General features: G+C 36.9%; 1 protein-coding gene across 8 annotated transcripts in view; it reads right to left on the reverse strand.

Moving 5' to 3' along the window:
* Positions 1-18,111, reverse strand: part of FRY (FRY microtubule binding protein) — a 329,636-nt gene that overhangs the window by 82,965 nt on the left and 228,560 nt on the right. For all 8 annotated transcript variants that reach the window (XM_070800572.1, XM_070800573.1, XM_019971430.2 and 5 more), the window contains 9 exons: positions 16,734-16,993; positions 16,073-16,262; positions 15,030-15,154; positions 12,816-12,873; positions 11,855-11,946; positions 11,043-11,215; positions 9,765-9,925; positions 7,672-7,782; positions 3,753-3,907 (listed from right to left, as the gene is read on the reverse strand). In XM_070800572.1, the coding sequence (XP_070656673.1) occupies positions 3,753-3,907; positions 7,672-7,782; positions 9,765-9,925; positions 11,043-11,215; positions 11,855-11,946; positions 12,816-12,873; positions 15,030-15,154; positions 16,073-16,262; positions 16,734-16,993 (1,325 nt within the window). The remainder of the gene's footprint in view (positions 1-3,752; positions 3,908-7,671; positions 7,783-9,764; positions 9,926-11,042; positions 11,216-11,854; positions 11,947-12,815; positions 12,874-15,029; positions 15,155-16,072; positions 16,263-16,733; positions 16,994-18,111) is intronic.

The raw sequence follows: 18,111 nt of genomic DNA on the forward strand, positions 1-18,111 counted from the left end.
CTTCCCTGTCTTCTTTGGTAATAGATGGATGCTATTCTCTTAAGAAATGTGGGGCATTTACTTTTAAGAATTCAAGTTTTGAAGTAAGTCAGACAGAGAAAGACAAACACTATATTAACACATATATATGGAATTTAGAAAGATGGTATTGACAACCCTACACGCAAGGCAGCAAAGGAGACACAGACGTAAAGAACAGACTTTTGGACTCTGTGGGAGAAGGCGAGGGTGGGATGATGTGAGAGTAGCATTGAAACATGTGTATTACCATATGTAAAATAGCTGACCAGCAAGTTTGATACATAACGCAGGGCACTCAAAGCCGGTGCTCTGGGACAACCCAGAGGGATGGGATGGGGAGGGAGGTGGGAGGGCACATGTACATCTGTGGCTTATTCATGTTGATAGATGGCAAAAACCATCACAATATTGTAATTATCTTCCAATTAAAATAAATAAATTTTTAAAAACTTGATTAAAAAAAATAATTCAAGTTTGCTGTACCTGATTTAAATTAGGAAAGACTTATAGTTAGGGCAAGACAGTCATATAAACAACAATGACAATAAAAATCACCTCCAAAAATAAACCCAACATAATTCTTTAAACCTCATGCGAAGAGTTGACTCATTGGAAAAGACCCTGATGCTGGGAGGGATTGGGATCAGGAGGAGAAGGGGACGACAGAGGATAAGATCGCTGGATGGCATCACTGATTCGATGGACATGAGTTTGAATGAACTCCGGGAGATGGTGATGGACAGGGAAGCCTGGCATGCTGCGATTCATGGGGTTGCAAAGAGTCAGACACGACTGAGCAACTGAACTGAACTGAATTCTTTAAAAATTAAAACTTTGATCTTGTATATACTTCTAAAACATCTATTAAATATATTTGAGGAGTATTCTGGAGAATAAGAGTGAAAACAATGAATTCTTAAGTATTTAATTAAATGTGAAGAGAATTCTGCTGAATTAAGCCAGTGATTGGAAGCGGTCTTACTTTTAATAGAGAGCACATTATTTACCTTGGTTTACAACCTCGAAAAGCCATTTAGTCTCTTTCTCAATTTCCTAATCTGTTCTAAAGTGATATAATTTATGGAATTTATGGAAAACTTAATGAGAACACACACAGGAGCCAAACAGTTATTGGAACTAATGCTGCCTGTCAGGTGAACTATTGTCTTTTGTGCTAAATTATAGTACTGAGCTGCATTTAATAGCTTTTACTCAAATACGAACCATATCATGAAAAAGCCTTCAAAACTAATATTATCAGTTTTATGATCACTTTCTATTTTTATCTTCACTTTCCCTGGTCTTATTCACGTTCCACTCTGACTTCCAAATCTCTCAATGTCAGCAGAGTCAGACTGTAGTTATACTTACAGTTATAATTTTGACTGGAGGCCAACAAGCTCACAACACACACACACATTTATAGAAATAAAAGGAACTGAAAAGAATGCGGAGAACCATTTTTTCCTACTGTCACAGCTGTCGAATATAAAGATTTATATACTAGCTATGTAAAAATTCTAAAGGCAGAAAAATTTAATCTACATTTTTAAAATGTTAAATCCTTTAGGTATTTTAAAGTCAATTACAAGTGGTTCCTTAATATATGAATCTGCCTATAAATTGTCATATTCCTACAAAAATACAGCCAATATTCGATCATATATTGTAAATAAAGTAATTATTATATATAATATATAGTAATTATTATATATATACTAAAATAAAGTAATTACCTTACAGGAAGAATTCTTTGCTTTAGAGTATGTCTTGTAGGAGTTACTGTTCAGATACCTTGTTTTCAGGAATTTAAAACATGATCTAGTTTGTGTGTAACTTTTCAGGAACAGATTATTTCATAAGTGATTTGGGTGTTTTTTTTTTTTTTTTAGAAGTAAACTTGCAGAAGACAAAGTCTAAAACATCAGAAGTACTTTTGAAAAAAATACTGAAAACCTAAGTGCAGAGTTGCTCAAACAAATCTGGAGACTTATCTAAACTACAAAGACTGACAATTTATGGGAAAAGAGAACAAATTCAGGCCATAGCTGAACTCTGAAATTCTGAACATCCCTGTGGTGAGAAATGACAAGTGCTGGTCACTGTCTTAGCAGAGAGGTCACAGCCATGGCAGCATCTGGCCCTAACCTTCCCTCAGAATAGATGTGTCATGAGTGTAAGCTGACAGGCAATATTTGTTTAAGAAACCAGAATATTTTAGGATGCTATCTTTCAAAACCTACTGTAAACATAGAGAGCTTTATAACCTAATATTTTTGTGACTGGGATATTACTGGAATTGAGACTATATTGCTAAATTCATAAAAACATTTATTTGTGCTCCCTAAAAAAACCCTAGATTTATTCAGAGGAATGCACTGTGATATTTTATGAGATGGCCATGCAATGAAATAAATTTGACTAAGACAGTTCAAACCAAGTTCACTGGGAGAAGGGCGGCAAAGAGAGGAAACTTTTATTCCTCTTACTTTTGTCAGATGAACTTATGATCCAAGTCATAGATTCTAAATATGTTCTTTAAAATCAAAGAGCAGAAATTTGTTTTTAGAATGTTGAAATACCTGAAAATAAAACAATTCTCCAGAGAAAGAGACTTTTATAAAAAAATATTATTTTGTTAATATCCTATAGGATAAATGTCATTTATTTAGTATTGCTAACATCAAGAAATAAACCAATGGAAAATCAGACAGTTTAGATTATCATCTGATATGACTTTTATGGAAATTAAAATCTGTGTATAATAAAAATTTTACTACTAAGATTATGGAAGATGAATGCTTTAGACATGAAACGTTATCTACCATCTTCATAAAAGAAAAATACTAAAGAGAAACTTGTCTCCTTAAATAGCATGTTAATTTTAGGTTTATTGAAAGTAGATGTCTTTTAAAATTGTTCTTATTAATTTAGAACCATAAAAGATTGGAATTTAAAATGAATTTACTTTTATTCCCTTTATCTGGTAGCTCAGGATAGCTATTTAAAATGCCGTATTTAATTAAAAGGGACAATTAACAGTCTATATGAGTCCTTTCAAAAATAAAGGTGGGCTGCCTTCTCTCCATTTGTAATACATAATAAGCTCTATCTTGGGAAGAGCTGTTGTAATCTTGGGAGTCTTTATTAACCCTTTCATCTTAGCTATGAAATTACTTCAATAAACTGTAGAGATGAACGACTCTGCTGAATGACTGATTTACATAGCGAGGGCAGTGTTTTTTAAAAGCATAATCTCTGGAATCCCAGGAGACACGTTTTTTTTTTCCCTCTTCTTCCTTTCTCAATTTTTGTTCAAGAGAGATTTAATGTTTTTAGGTTGCTTCCTGAGTTTAGTTTGGTCTCAAAATGGCTGCAGGGCTTATAGTTCATACTTGTCAAAAATATTTCTAGAAATTCCTTAAATGAAATCTTGGTCATTTTCAAACCCTGCTCTAATACTTCATTATAAACTTCCAGGCTACTAAAAAAGAAGGGTGCTTGAACTACAAACCATTCTCCTGGTAGAATGAAAACTCAATGTAGCTGTGAACTTAGAACAGTCTATCTTCTGGGGAAGGATAGGCCATTTCTATTTCCTTAGGATTTACTCCACTTGGATATCTGCAAAAACATCAGCTCTCAATTCTCAATCAGTTCTCAATATGATGAAGAGCAACCTTAATCTGTAGTTGTCAGTGACCAGTAGCTTCCAGTTAAAGAACCCATACCTGCTTCCACACACAGTAGCTATGGCTTTGAAACAACCAGACGCAAGTTGGTAGGAACCAGTGTAGCATCGGTCAATCGCCCAGTTGAAAAGATTTATTTGGTCAGGATTTAGTTCCAGTAGCAAGACGACAACCTCACAGCCAAGTTGATGAACCTGAATACATGGAGAAAAGCAATCCCTCATGTTTAATGAAAGACTATTCTAGGAAAGACACAACAATCGAGCTTAGTGAATGTAAACTGGGCCAAAGGAAAGTGAAGACTGAACATCCATCTTGATTAATTTTTATTCCACAAAAAGGTCTTTAAAAGGATGCAATATTGGAACTGGAAATTGAAATGTATAAACTAAATTTGAGTCACTGTCAGTCAATCATACAGGGTCCACCTCATTCTCTATTTTTAACTCTGAAAAGGTGACAGACTTCATTGGCAAATATTTAATACTTGAAAATATTTGTTTAAAATATTTTTGAACAATACATGTATTTGGTTTAAAAAATTAAATATATAAAAGGAAAGCCTTTATGCATACAAAATCTTTTACGGAAAAAGATCAGAGGAGTATGTTTATTAGGCTTGATTACTAAATACACTGTGTACACCTTAGCTGACAATCTTTGAGAAAGAAATATGCTATCAATAAACACTTTTTAATCAGACTTTCATATGAAAAGATCACCATGCTAAATAGAACAGGATCATTAACTGATGATTCTTGAAGCTACTGTTAAATACTGGATGGTTACATTCATCCAGGACAAGCCTGGTGTCTGGGGGCTATTTTCCCCTCAGAAAGTAACATTTTCCCACTTCTTGCTGAAGTTATTCATTCTCCCATCCATAGCAATAATATTGGAGAAGGAAAAATTATGACTTGTTTGTTCTTATGTTATAGGGTATGGGCCCAGAACTTTACTGTATATCAAAATTACTTAAAAAAAATTTTTTTTTATTGGTGCATAGTTGGGAAAAGAAAGTAAAAGTGAAAGTTGCTCAGTCGTGTCCAACTCTTAGTGACCTCATGGGCTGTAGCCCTCCAGGCTCCTCTGTGCATGGGATTCTCCAGGCAAGAATACTGCAGTGGGTTGCCATTCCCTTCTCCAAGGGGTCTTTCCAACCCGGGTCTCCTGCATTGCAGGCAGATTCTTTACCATCTGAGCCACCAGGGAAGCCCTCCTCAAGAATAACCATTCTCCTGATTTCTGGGCTCTCCAAGTGATGTAGTGGTAAAGAATCTGCCTGCCAATTCAGGAAACACAAAAGACATGGGTTCAGTCCCCTGGTTGGGAAGATCCCCTAAAGTAGAAAATGGCAACTTGCTCCAATATTCTTGCCTGGAGAATTCCATGGACAGAGGACCTGGAGGTTGACAGTCCATGGGGTCACAAAGAGTCAGACACGACTGAGCACAGCATCCTGATTTCTACCACCACTGAATAGTCAGAGCTGTTCGAACTCTATCTAAATGGAATTATGGTATTAATATGTAATATATATAATTTTGTGTCTTTCACTCAATTTATGTTTAAAAGGCATCTACATTTATTTGTTTTCATTGTTGCATAATATTCTAATTCATGATTGCTCCACAATTTATTCATTCTACTACTGATGAACATCTGGGTTGTTCTAGCTCTTGACTTTGTAATACTGCTTTAAATATTTCTGTATATGTCTTACATTGCATGTACTGGATAATCTCTTTTGTAAAGTGCTTCTTTAATTCTCTTGTTCTTTTTTTTTTTTTTATGAGTGTCTTTACCTTATTTATTTGTAGAGGTCCTTTATATATTCCAGATAAGAATTCTGTTGGTTCCATGTTGCAAATATCTTCTTTTACTCTACAACCAGCCTACTTACATTCTTAATGGTGTCTTTTGGTGAAGAGAAGTTATTAACTAGTCTTTCCTGATGGTTAGTAATTTTTGCATCTTGTTTAAGAAATCTTTCCCTAACTCCAGGGATTAAATTATCCTATTTTATTTTCTAGAAACTTTAATTTTTCAGCTTTCACATTTAAATCCACAAACTCCTTTTTCCCGTTTTTATCTTACATTGGCACACAGTTCAGTAACAGTGCTGTGTCAGTTTCAGGTGTACAGCAGGGTGACACATGTACACATACATATGTGTCTATTCTTTCTCAAATTCTTTCCCCATTTAGGTTATTACACAGTATTGAGCAGAGTTCCCTGTGCTATACTATAGGTCCTTGTTGGTTATCTATTTTAAGGATAGCAGTGTATACATGTTAATCCCAAACTCCCAAGCTATCCGTCCCTGTAACTCTTCCCCACTGGTAACTGTAAATTCATTCTCTAAGTCTGTGCACCTGTTTCTGTACAAACTGTTTCTTCTTTTTTACTCCTGCTATCTTTTTTTTTTTTTTTTCCCTAATCCATTGGCTATGATCTTTAGTATAATGTTGATGGAAGTAGTGAATGTGGGCTTCCTGGGTCATTCTAACCTCAGATAACACTTTCAATATTCACTGTTTAGTACAATGTTTACTATAGGTGTTTTTTTTTAAAGATACCCTTTATCAAACTAAGTTTTTTTTTCTTTGTTTCATTAGGAATTGCCCTCATGAATGAATGTAGAATTTTATTAAATGCTCTTTCTGCATCTTATTAAGATGATCAGAAGATACTTCCTTCCTGAGACTTTATTAATATAATTAATATACAAATGAATTGAAGAACATTTGAATATTAAAACAATCTTGCAGTTCTTGAATAATCCCAACTTGATCATGAGGAATCCTCTTTTTAACATACACTGAATTCAATTGTTTAATATTTTGCTTAAAGTTTCTATAACTATGTTCAAGAATGAATTTGCCTTTTAGTTGTCTTTATTATTAAATCCTTGTCACGTTTTAGTATGAAGGTTATGTGGGTCTCATAAAATATATCCAGATGTGTTTCCTTTCTATATGTTTTCTCCTTAAGGATTTGTATTAAATCTTTGCAATCTGTTTCTTAAGTGTTGAATTAATCCATAACGTCAACTGGTCCTAAAGTTGTCTTTGTGAAAACACTCTCATTTATAGATTAAATTTCTTTGCTACTTATCTGACTATTCAGATTTTCCATTTGTGCTGTGTTTTCCAGACACTTGTCTATTTCATCTAGAATGTCAAGTTTATTGGCACAAAGATGTTTATATGTTGTCTTATTTTTAGCATCTGTGGCATCTGTAGTAATGACCCTTTACATTTCTGAGGTTGATTGACACATGTCTTATCTTTTCTGATCAGACTTCCCATGGATTTACTAATTTTATTAGTCTTAACAAATTCAAGTTTTTGATTTAAATGTGCATTCTAGTAATTTTTCCTCTTTAATTAATTTGTACTCTTATCTCTATTATTTGCTTCAGTGTGCTTTTTTTGAGTGTGATATGCTTTTTCTAACTTCATGAAATGGATTCTTAGGTGACTGACCTCAGTATTTTTTCTTTCCAATATATGATTCATCCTAAGCAAGGCCTTATTTACAACCCACACGTTTAGTAAGTAGTGTTTTCATTATTCTTCAGTTAAAAATATTTTTCTTTCTATTTTTATGTATTCTTTAAATCACTGTATCTGGAAGAGTATGTCTTAACTATCTTTATTATCTATTACTAGCTTAGTGTCACTGTGATTAGAGAATACAGCCTGTGTCATTTCAATCATTTGAACTTTGTGGAGACTTGCTTTATGGCCTGGTTTATGGTCAACTTTGGTAAATGTTACTATGTTTTTTATTTTGATGCATCATAGTGTAATGTAAGCAACAAACAAGCCTACACTTCTGTGGCTAATGTGTGAAGAGACTGTGTTGTGAACAATGCTTAGACATGTCAGTACCAACTGAACCAAGACGAAACAATCAAGACATTTAGAACAATGTATTTTTGGCTAGTACTTACTCGTAAATCTTGACAAGCCAGAATGTTGTCAAGCCACTTGTATAGGTAGCCATCTGGGGAAAGGCCCACGTTGTCAAACACTGGGCCACAGCACAACACTGCTGACATTGCCTGAAAACAAAACAGAACACAACCTCCAAATGAGTCCTGCATGACTGAATGATGCGCAATTGACTTTAAAACACATACTACCAGATTTATAAACAACAAGGGTCTTTTAGAGCAATGCCAACCCACTACAGTACTCTTGCCTGGAAAATCCCATGGACGGAGGAGCCTGGTGGGCTGCGGTCCATGGGGTCGCTAGGAGTCGGACACGACTGAGCGACTTCACTTTCACTTTTCACTTTCATGCATTGGAGAAGGAAATGGCAACCCACTCCAGTGTTCTTGCCTGGAGAATCCCAGGGATGGGGGAGCCTGGAAGGAGGCTATCTATGGGGTCTCGCAGAGTCGGACAGGACTGAAGTGACTTAGCAGGACCAGCAGCTTTTAAAGCAGTTATGTCTACAAGATTTTAAAGTATTCCTTAGTAGATTCAATTAAAAAAAAGCCAGATTGCCAATTTTGTCTCTTTTTACAACAGTTAAAACCTGTAAATTGAACTCTGTAGACATGTACTTTTATAATAAATCTTTATAATGTATGGCTGAGATATTTAAAACAAAATGACCATTTCACAGGATTTAAAATAAGCTTACCTTCAGTGATTTCAAGTGAATGAATTCTGCCTATGATAAATACAGCTTTTCAAATTTCGTTTTGATGACAAATATTTGACCAATACACTGAACTCAGAAACTTAACAAATATTTGACTAATGCACTAAACTGGCAAGCCATGAAAAATGTGGAAATAGATAACTATGATTTTAATCAAAGCTAAAGAAAATGAAGAATATAAACTTTAGTTCCTTTGAGGTGGGGAGAAAGCAAGAGAAGGGAAGATCTTTTTTTTAATGAAAACTTTTTTTTTCATTAAACTTTTTTAATGAAAACTTTTTTAATGAAAACTTTTTATCTTATATTAAGCTAGTCAATTAACAATGTTGTGATAGTTTCAGTAGATAGCAAAGGGACTCAGCCATCCAGAGAAGGGAAGACCTTGAGTTACTCTCTAATCAATAGGTCCAAATGACTGTCAGGGCCATGGCTTATATTAGCTCCACTGAGGCAAAGGTGAATTTGACAGTTAGCAACTTCTGATATGTATGACACAGTCAACATACAATTAGTTTTCTAAAGGAAATTAAGCTGTAAGGAATCATGGTTCTGAAAATTTTCAACAGTACTGGTAGTGTAGAAGCTTATTTCTGTGAGTCTTCTAGGATGGAAGGAGATTAAAAAGAGAATGCGGCCCTTCACGGGTTTTGAACATGAGGATATATATCTATATCCATATACATTTTAAATTGGAAGTTAACTGGCAAGGCAGCTACTTAAAGTGAAAGTCACTCAGTTATGTCTGACTCTTTGCAACCCCATGGACTATACAGTCCATGGAATTCTCCAGGCCAGAATACTGGAGTGGATAGCTATTCCCTTCTCCAGGGGATCTTCCCAGCCAGGAATCGAACCCAGGTCTCCCACATTGCAGGCAGATTCTTTATCAGCTGAGCCACAAGGGAAGCCCAAGAATACTGGAGTGGGTAGCCTATCCCTTCGCCAGTGGATCTTCCCAACCCAGGAATTGAACCAGGGTCTTCTGCATTGCAGGCAAATTCTTTACCGACTGAGCTATCAGGGAAAAATAAGCAAAAACTAAGGTTTTCATACAGTAGAAACCTTTAGATAAAAATGGAACCTTGGAAAAGTTCTGCATTATGAGCAAAATTGGAATATTTACATGGTTAAACAGCAATCTCTATTTTGTTCATGTGCAGATATTTTAGAATGTATAGAGTGTATAGATATTTAGAATGTATAGAGTGAGGTTATTGTTTATATAGGTGTATATACTTGATTTTTTTGCATGTGTGTTTGTATTTTACCATGTCATACCATATTATTTATTTTACCCTTATGTAAGGCATGGTTGTTTAAGGAAAGAGATCATCAATCTGACAAGTCCTTCACGAGGCAAAGGTGACCTACCTTTAACGCACAATACTGGTATCTTGTAATCTGATGATTTCTGTCACTGTAACGATCCAGGGGCGTGAACATAATGCTGAAGGGTCCTGCCCACTGGCTAAATAAGATGAAAAGATGATGCCTCAGGCTTTGCTGGGGGAAGAGAAATCTTCGGTGGTGAACTAGAGAGAAAAGACAGGCTAAGAGTCTACTATACTGAAAAATACAGTGAATACAGTTGACATTGCTATTACGCATGATTCCTACGTTTTGGGGAAAGGAGTAATTTCATTTTCTAACTCAAGATTTCTTTAGGTAATGAAACATGGATTTAAAAAGTCAAGCCTATTTTTCTTTCCTCTCCTAATGTGTCAGTCAACAGCATCTTGTCTCAGAGCAGGAAAACAGAAAATGGATTCCCAGACACTGTTTTCTAAGTAATGTCTAGAAAAACTGCAACACCTTCCACTCAGCTACTCCTTACACAGTAAATGTTCTCTTAACTGCTGCTGTGTCTTTAGGAAGAACTGTAAAATACTATGTATAGACTGTCCATTTCAAACAAAAATTCCTTAACTGAGGAAGTTAAATCATAATTTAGGGTCATCAAAAATGAGGAGAATTGGTAATAAAGTTTTACAACATCATAATGTTAAATCATAATGAAAAAGCAGAACAGATGATTTTCAGATTATATATGTCACAAAATTTTATAATTATGTCACAAAATTTTAATGACAGTAGTCTATTTTTACACCAAACTATTTTTATTCTCTTTTGCTTCTATTAGACGAAAATGCTTTAGACCCACTTTGTTCTATGAAAAAAATAACATAATATAATATTATTATAATTATAATATTAATACAATAATCAATAATATAATTTATTAACATATATAGAATTCTATATAATATGTGGATTGGATAGAATCAAGAGCAGAAATATTGTTGAGAATATTATATGTTCACAGATGAGCAGAGTGAGAATGAAAAACACGAAGCCTCAAATGTTCCCTTTGAAATACTTTCTTCCTATAGAAATCACACAGGTTCATTTTCAGATGGGAACCAAAACAAAGAATAGAAATAATCATGAGCACAAAGCCAAATGCAATTCCTATTGTTCCTCTTCCAACTCTGTGCTGCATGCCCACAATCTGTTCAAGCATATCTTCAAGTAATGACCCATCCCAGACCTGCACACAGGCCAGTAGGTTCAGAGAGGAAAACACGGCAATGAGGACCACAAATGTCACTTCAAGCATGAAAGGTAATCTGCAGTGATGCATCGCTGTACCTGGAACACGCTGAATCAAGTTGGCAACCATGGCACTAAAATGTGCCCGGATATCTTTAAGAATTTCCACTTCTTTATCATTTTCAGCTTCTAAGAGCATGCGGGTCAGGTCCACATATTCTAAGAACAAAGCTCCAAGGGCTAAAGTGTCCCGTTCTAAGGCTCCATTGGTGCTGGAACAAAAGGAAGTGAAACTTTTAGATGGTTAGTCTTGATGTCAAAGGAGTATATGCTTCACAGAAAATAAGGTTCACTGCCAAAACTCACGTGCTAAATTTGTTCTTGATGTATATGCAGTGTATATGAAAAAAAACCAAGCTCTTTTGGACCTTTCTAAGTAAAAGCTACAGGTCGTGTGTGTGTGTGTGTGTGTGTGTGTGTATAAAATAAAGAACAGCTAGCGGGAAGCTGCTATGTAGCACAGGGAGCTGAGCTTGGTGCTCTGTGATGACTGAGATGGATGGGATGCGGGAGGGGTGGGAGGCTCAAGAGGGAAGGGATGTATGTACATTTAGCTGATTCGCTTCATTATACAGCAGAAACTAACACAACATTGTAAAGCAATTATCCTCCAATTTAAAAAAAATCCTTTGATAAACCATAATGGAAAATAATATTAAGAAACATAATGTGTGTGTGTGTATATATAAGTATAATCAAATCACTTCACTACACAATAGGAATTAACAACATTGTAAATCACCTATACCTCAATAAAAATAAGGAGAAAAGAAAAGAGAAAGGAAAAAAAAAAACGGGCAAACACATCAGTTTAATGAGCAGAGTTCAGCTCAGTATAATTTCCTTCCTACCTGTCACTTATGACACCAGCATCAGCCAGAAGTTCAAAAATTCGAAGCAGTTGTAGCCTTAACAAGTCTCGCCGTTCTCGGCGTTTTTTGTTCTGTTTAGGAAGAGGTAATATCACTTATAAATGTGGGCACAATAATGTCAACTCTGCTTTAAAAAAGAAAGATGTAATCTAGTCATTTTTAATTTTCTAAACACAAAAGACAAAAAAGTACTTTTTTTGCTACCTAATCCTTAGAGAAATGCTTGTTATCACAAGCTATAGAGAAATAGATCACAAGTGGGTCAGTAAATATCTGAGCTGGAAATGTTGAGAGTCAACAAGCCTCATTTCCTGGAGGCTCCCAGACACAGCTGAAAAACTAAAGCATCAGAAAAAAGTGGAAAAGCACTCTGGACACTAACAGTCACACCAAATCTGGTAACACTGTTCTTGTGCAAACTGCCAGGCTTCCGCTGGGAAGCTTGTATCTTATCTACTACATAGGAAGCTTCTCTTTTAGTCTTACTCTATTTAATTTCTTATTCTGCTGCATTATAAGTTTGTCCTTTTCAGAGTTCACTTCAAGGAAAATAATGTTGAAGAAAGAGCTTTATACACTAGAGGAAACAAATAATGTTCCTGGTTTCTCAGCTCCTTGTAAAAAAAAAAAAATAACTGACTAAAATCCAAATTCAATCTTAAAACTTTTGCAAAAAGACTATAATATTTTAACATACACATGATTATTTAGGTTCCTTTTCTTTCACAAGCTTAGGACTTAAAATCTTTTAAAGTGGGACCCAGATTATACTAAATACTCAAAGAAATAATGAAAATAACCAACATTAAAATAGTAAGATTCATTGTTAAAAGCATGTTAATATGTTCGTACTCTTGACAGCAAACCACTGGGTACGGTTTAAATTCACACTACTGTCCAGATAAACCAAGGCATTAATTATTCAAATTCAAAATCTTACCTCTGGCCTTCGTTCCAGAGCCTCTTTCATTAATGGATGAAGTTCTTCTACCAATTCTCTATGAATGAAAAAGGTCAGCATTTAGAATTCATTATTAACTGACACCAACTTTGTCACAATATATAGCCATTCAATACCCCCAAATCTGCTTTTTAAACTTTGCTTCTGACATCAAAATCTCCCCTGCCTTCCATTTCCCTGTCGCGTGGTGAGCTAGAAACAGGCAGCGGCCTGCACTTTGGATAACCAGTCTTACCCCAGTGCTATGTGTAAAATTTGGACTCACTACACATTTGTTGACTTGATTTTGATTTAATATTCTGGAGACTCTATGGCAAAAACCCCTACCTGAACAATTAAGTCAACAATATTTTGTGTTTACTAAATTCAAAGCACTTTCTCACAGGCTGTGGGAATGAAGATTAATAAATTTTTTAATTCAATTAGAGCAAAAGAAACAGATGCGATGACTATGGTGCCCCTTTTGGAATCTGTGCTCAGGGGACTGTCTTAAGAGTTTGTTTTAAAATGAGGTCTTTTGGGAATTTCAGAGATAAACTCTTTTATTTGAGCTAGATGATGAATGCACTTTTTGGCAAGTATTTCAGTATTGAGGTGCTCATCAAAACCTTTTCTCTTGTGTAGTAAAAGTAAACAAATTTTTTCATATCGATACATGTCTGATATTACATGTATACACTTCCATCTGTTCCCATTTGATCAAATTCTCAGCTTTATACCCACTAATCAGCTGTTGTCTTTAGAAACTAACTGCTTTGTCGTAACAGACAGCATTAGGAGGTCTAGCCTGTGGCTAGGTACTTTGTCCATAATCTGCTCCATGTTTGAAAAATCTTGTATTTCCTTGCAGAATATTTTGTACTATTATTAAACACAGGGAAATCCAAGGAAGGTAAACTACGGCATTCTCTCCTGACAAATAGAAATCCTGCATCTCATTCCAGATTCCTCCAATACAGATGCTAGAATTTCTCCATCAAAGAAATGGAAATAACACTAATAGAGTCAGTGTTACTAAATAACAGGAACAGTCTCCTCATCTAATAGCAATCTTTATGAAACATTTACTATGTACATTTTTACATTTAATGCCCTCAATAAATCTGTACAATAGATTCTATAATTATACCAGTTTTTTAAAATTAGAGAGATACAATTTATTTTTATTTATTGTAACAATTTTACCAGTAAGGGCACTGAGACATTGATTTTTCTGCATCCAGGTGGCTGGTAAATTGCATCATCTTTCCTGTTCCTAGGAATACTGAGAGGGTAAGATGTGCAAAAGAGCCTTAGGTTCTTTGAGAAAGACATTAGGTGATTGTTTTTACTATCCTCTTGTAGTATTTCTATATGACGCACTGTCTTAACTAATCAATCAATAAGTAGTAAAACACTGGTTAACTGGCACCCAAATAGTCAGAACTCAGTTACATTTTTAAAGGATAAAATCCGAGTGTATACTGTAATATATTTTTCAGTCACTCCTAAAATGTCTCGTTAATCTTTATTTTTCCAATAAATTTCTCACAGATGCTTGGAGCTTTCCATTTTCTGTGTACATCAAAAACTTATATTTTTTTTTTTTGTCCTTATAGGCTTTTATTGGCAAATAAAATTATGAGAGGCAGCCTAAACTAACATTTTATGAGGATTCTTTGAAAATGCTTTGACACTGCCTTAGATGAAATGGTTATTGGATTAGAGGAATCCAGACAGTGAGACACGGCGGTTCTCTTAAGGCAGATACATCATCTTATAGAAAGACTAGCATGTGTGACATGTCACAGACACCCCTGAAAATATTCTGTCGATGATCAACCTTTGAGAGTCTGTTGTTTGAGTGGCTGATGAGCAGACTCTCACTATTTTGATGTTACGGCCTCTGAACAGTCTAGCTAACTGGGGACTGACATTGACTTCATTAAAAGTTTAAACTTCATTTAAAGTTATCTAAAACAAAGCGTGTATGTGAGAGAACATCTGAAAGGTAAAATCAGAGTTGCAATGACTGAAAGTGAAATTTGAGGCAATCACAATGTCACATGCATAAAAACCCACGAGGACATAAAGGGAACCGTGCAAAGCCTGCAGCCTCTCCAGGCACACACCAACACACAAACTCAAACTTGAATTGGAAGCAGTAACCATGAGAGCAGGAGTATATACAAATTCAGAACAAGATTACCATACCTGAAGACAAGGGAATTTGTCCTTCCAAATCCTAAAACTAAGGATTCTGTGATCTCAATGCCCTCAAGTCTCATCAAAGGCACCAACTGCTTTAACAGAACGCCCACCGACGGGGTGCCTATGGCCTGAAACAAGTTGATGAAAAGTGAAAAAGAGGTAACATGATAACTGAGGCTTCCTTTAACCAAATGATGATTCCATTATAACAGTTTTCAAGTACTGAACCACATCCCAAGGCACTGCCATCATTTCAGGAAAAAAAACACGAAAATTTAAAAACAACACAATGAATGCAATTTTCACCTGGAACAAAAAATCTAAAGAACATTCTTATTATAACAGTCTTCTTTAAAAAAAAAAAAAAAAAACAACAAAACTATTTTTTTTTTTTTTTACCACTGAGCCACAGGGGATCTCAGCATTGAAACATGTACATTACCACATGTAAAACAGATGACCGGTGCGAGTTCAATGCATGAAGTAGGGCACCCAAAGTCGGAGCTCGGGGACAACCCAGAGGGACAGGGTGGGGAGGGAGGCGGGAGGGGCGTTCAGGATGGGGGGAGGACACATGTATACTTGTAGCCGATTCATGTTGATGTGTGACCGAAACCATCACAATATTGTAAAGTAATTACCCTCCAATTAAAATCAATTAATTGAAAACACAACTGTGTAAATCCACAAAACCATCTGTAACAAGATAATTTAATCAAGACCCAGGTTAAAGGTGAGTACTCGATGAGGCGAGAGAGAAATGCGGTATGTGGGACACCAAGCCTCAGGGCACTGATAAATACCAGTGACTCTACGATTTCCAGCAAGTTCCTTAACTTCCCTTTATTTTCAGTTTCTCAATTGTCAGGGGAGGAATAATAAATTATTCACACAAACACGCAATGGAATTTAGAAATGTGTAGGATGAAAACTCTGACCCCATATACTCCAGATGGCAGGCACAGTGCAACATGCACTGTGAACTCTAGACAAACAAGCTAAAAAAAAACCTTACAGAATAATTCTTCTGAAGCATGTCATGTCACCTTGTTATCGTAGCTCACTGTACCATCAGGTGTCGTGGCCATTATTTCTGGAGTGGAGGCTCGCAAGTGTCCCGGGCTCATAATACTGGGTTTTGCAACTCCAAAACAAAGAATAAGGTAATTTCTCCACAACATAACGTAGTTGTCTCCGCTGCCGGCCGTGCTGGTTTTCTTGGCATTAATTGGGCTACTAGAAATGTGGGGTCAAAAACAAGAGGGAAAACTAAGTTCTGGATTTTAAGGTGTCACTTATTCAACAAAGATGCTGGGAAGGGCCCCAGTTGAGTTGAACAATTACCTGTCCAGGACTGTCTGTCTGGACAGGGAACGTCTCTATTGGTTGGAGAGTTGAATAGAACTTACTACCGTTTCAACCAGTAAGAGGCTGAGATTCTATAGTCAGATAATCACACTGACGATTAAGGGAGGGGAAAACTAGCTCCAGACATGAACTTTTAACCTGTTTTTACTCAACACTAAGAATTCTGTAGTAGGATGTTCAGAAACTCCTACATGGGCAGGGGGGTTCTTAACCACTAGCGCCACCTAGGAAGCCCTGTTCAGAAGCTAGAGGATTCTATCCCGATCTCTAACATAAAATGTAAAAGGGGGAAATTACGGTGAAACAAGCAGAACAGAGGGAAGCGCAGGGGCCCCTTACTTCGGGTCCACGAGGGGCATCACGGACTGCAGCCGCGTGAAGGCGTAGGGCCAGGCGTAGCTGAGGGCGGTGGGGCAGTGCTTGGGCAGGTTCTCCTGCCGGAGGAAGCTGAAGAGGCAGAGCACCCAGGGGTCCTTGACAGACTGGGCGAAAATCCAGACGTGGGAAGGGCTCTTCACGTCGTAATGGCTGTTGACCAGGACAGCGTTCCACTCCACCAGCCACTGCAGGTCCACGCTGTGGGTCAAGGGTAGGGTTGCCTGCAGGTGTAAGAAGCAGGCTATGATGCGATGCTGAGCTGTACGGTCCGTGTCCTCGCGGACCCAATGCCTCTTCCTCCACAGTTTTCTGCCCGTCTACCTCTGCCTCGGGCCCAGCTTGGAATCTCAAACACCCCTTCCACGGCACCCCCGCCACGCCAGACCTGGGCTTGCAGTCATGGTCATTCCTACGTGAGGCTATGGGTAGCAGAAGTGGTGTTTCAATGTCACAGAGCCCTACACACTAGTACCCAGGAGCTGACCACTAAATACTTGTCAAGCAAATATACGACATTAGTTAAACTTAACCACAGATGTGCCAATTTGCATTTCTGAAAAGCTACTAATCTCTGAGATTTGTGTGTTATTACCTCTGTAATTAGGCTTTTTGGTTGTTTTTTTTTTTTTTGCTGCACCCTGCAGCATGTGGAATCTTAGCTCCTCAACCAGGGATTGAACCTGTGTGCCCTGCAGTGGAAATTCAAGAGTTCTGACCACTGGACCACAGGTAAGTCCTTGTAATTAGTGTGTTTTTTTTTTTTTAAGTCATGATTTTTGTTTACCTTTCCATCAGTTAGCTCAGTTGTGTCTGACTCTTTGCGACCCATGGACAGCAGCATGCCAGGCCTCCCTGTCCATCACCAACTCCCAGAGTCTACCCAAACTCATGTCCATTGAGTAGGTGATGTCATCCAACCATCTCATCCTCTGTCATCCCCTTCTCCTCCTGCCCTCAATCTTTCCCAGCACCAGGGTCTTTTCAAATGAGTTAGCTCTTTGCATCAGGTGGCCAAAGTACTGGAGCTTCAGCTTCAACATCAGTCCTTCCAGTGAATATTCAGGACTGATTTCCTTTAGGACGTACTGGTTGGATCCCCCTGCAGTCCAAGGGACTCTCAGGAGTCTTTACTTGGACTGAAATACCTTCCCTATGGCTTAGGGAGATGGCTACATGTAATCCCTTTTACGAAGGGCATTTTACTGATGCTTTTTTGAGGTTAAGATACCTACTTATTTTTGTCCTATGATGTCAAGCCAGAATACATTCTAAAACCCTTTGAAAGGTGCATGCTACGTTAGTGCAAAGCACTTTGGTCCTGTCCGACTCTGTGCAACCC

The sequence above is a fragment of the Bos indicus genome, chromosome 12, assembly GCF_029378745.1.
Source record: "Bos indicus isolate NIAB-ARS_2022 breed Sahiwal x Tharparkar chromosome 12, NIAB-ARS_B.indTharparkar_mat_pri_1.0, whole genome shotgun sequence".
NCBI classification, from domain to species: Eukaryota; Metazoa; Chordata; class Mammalia; order Artiodactyla; family Bovidae; genus Bos; species Bos indicus.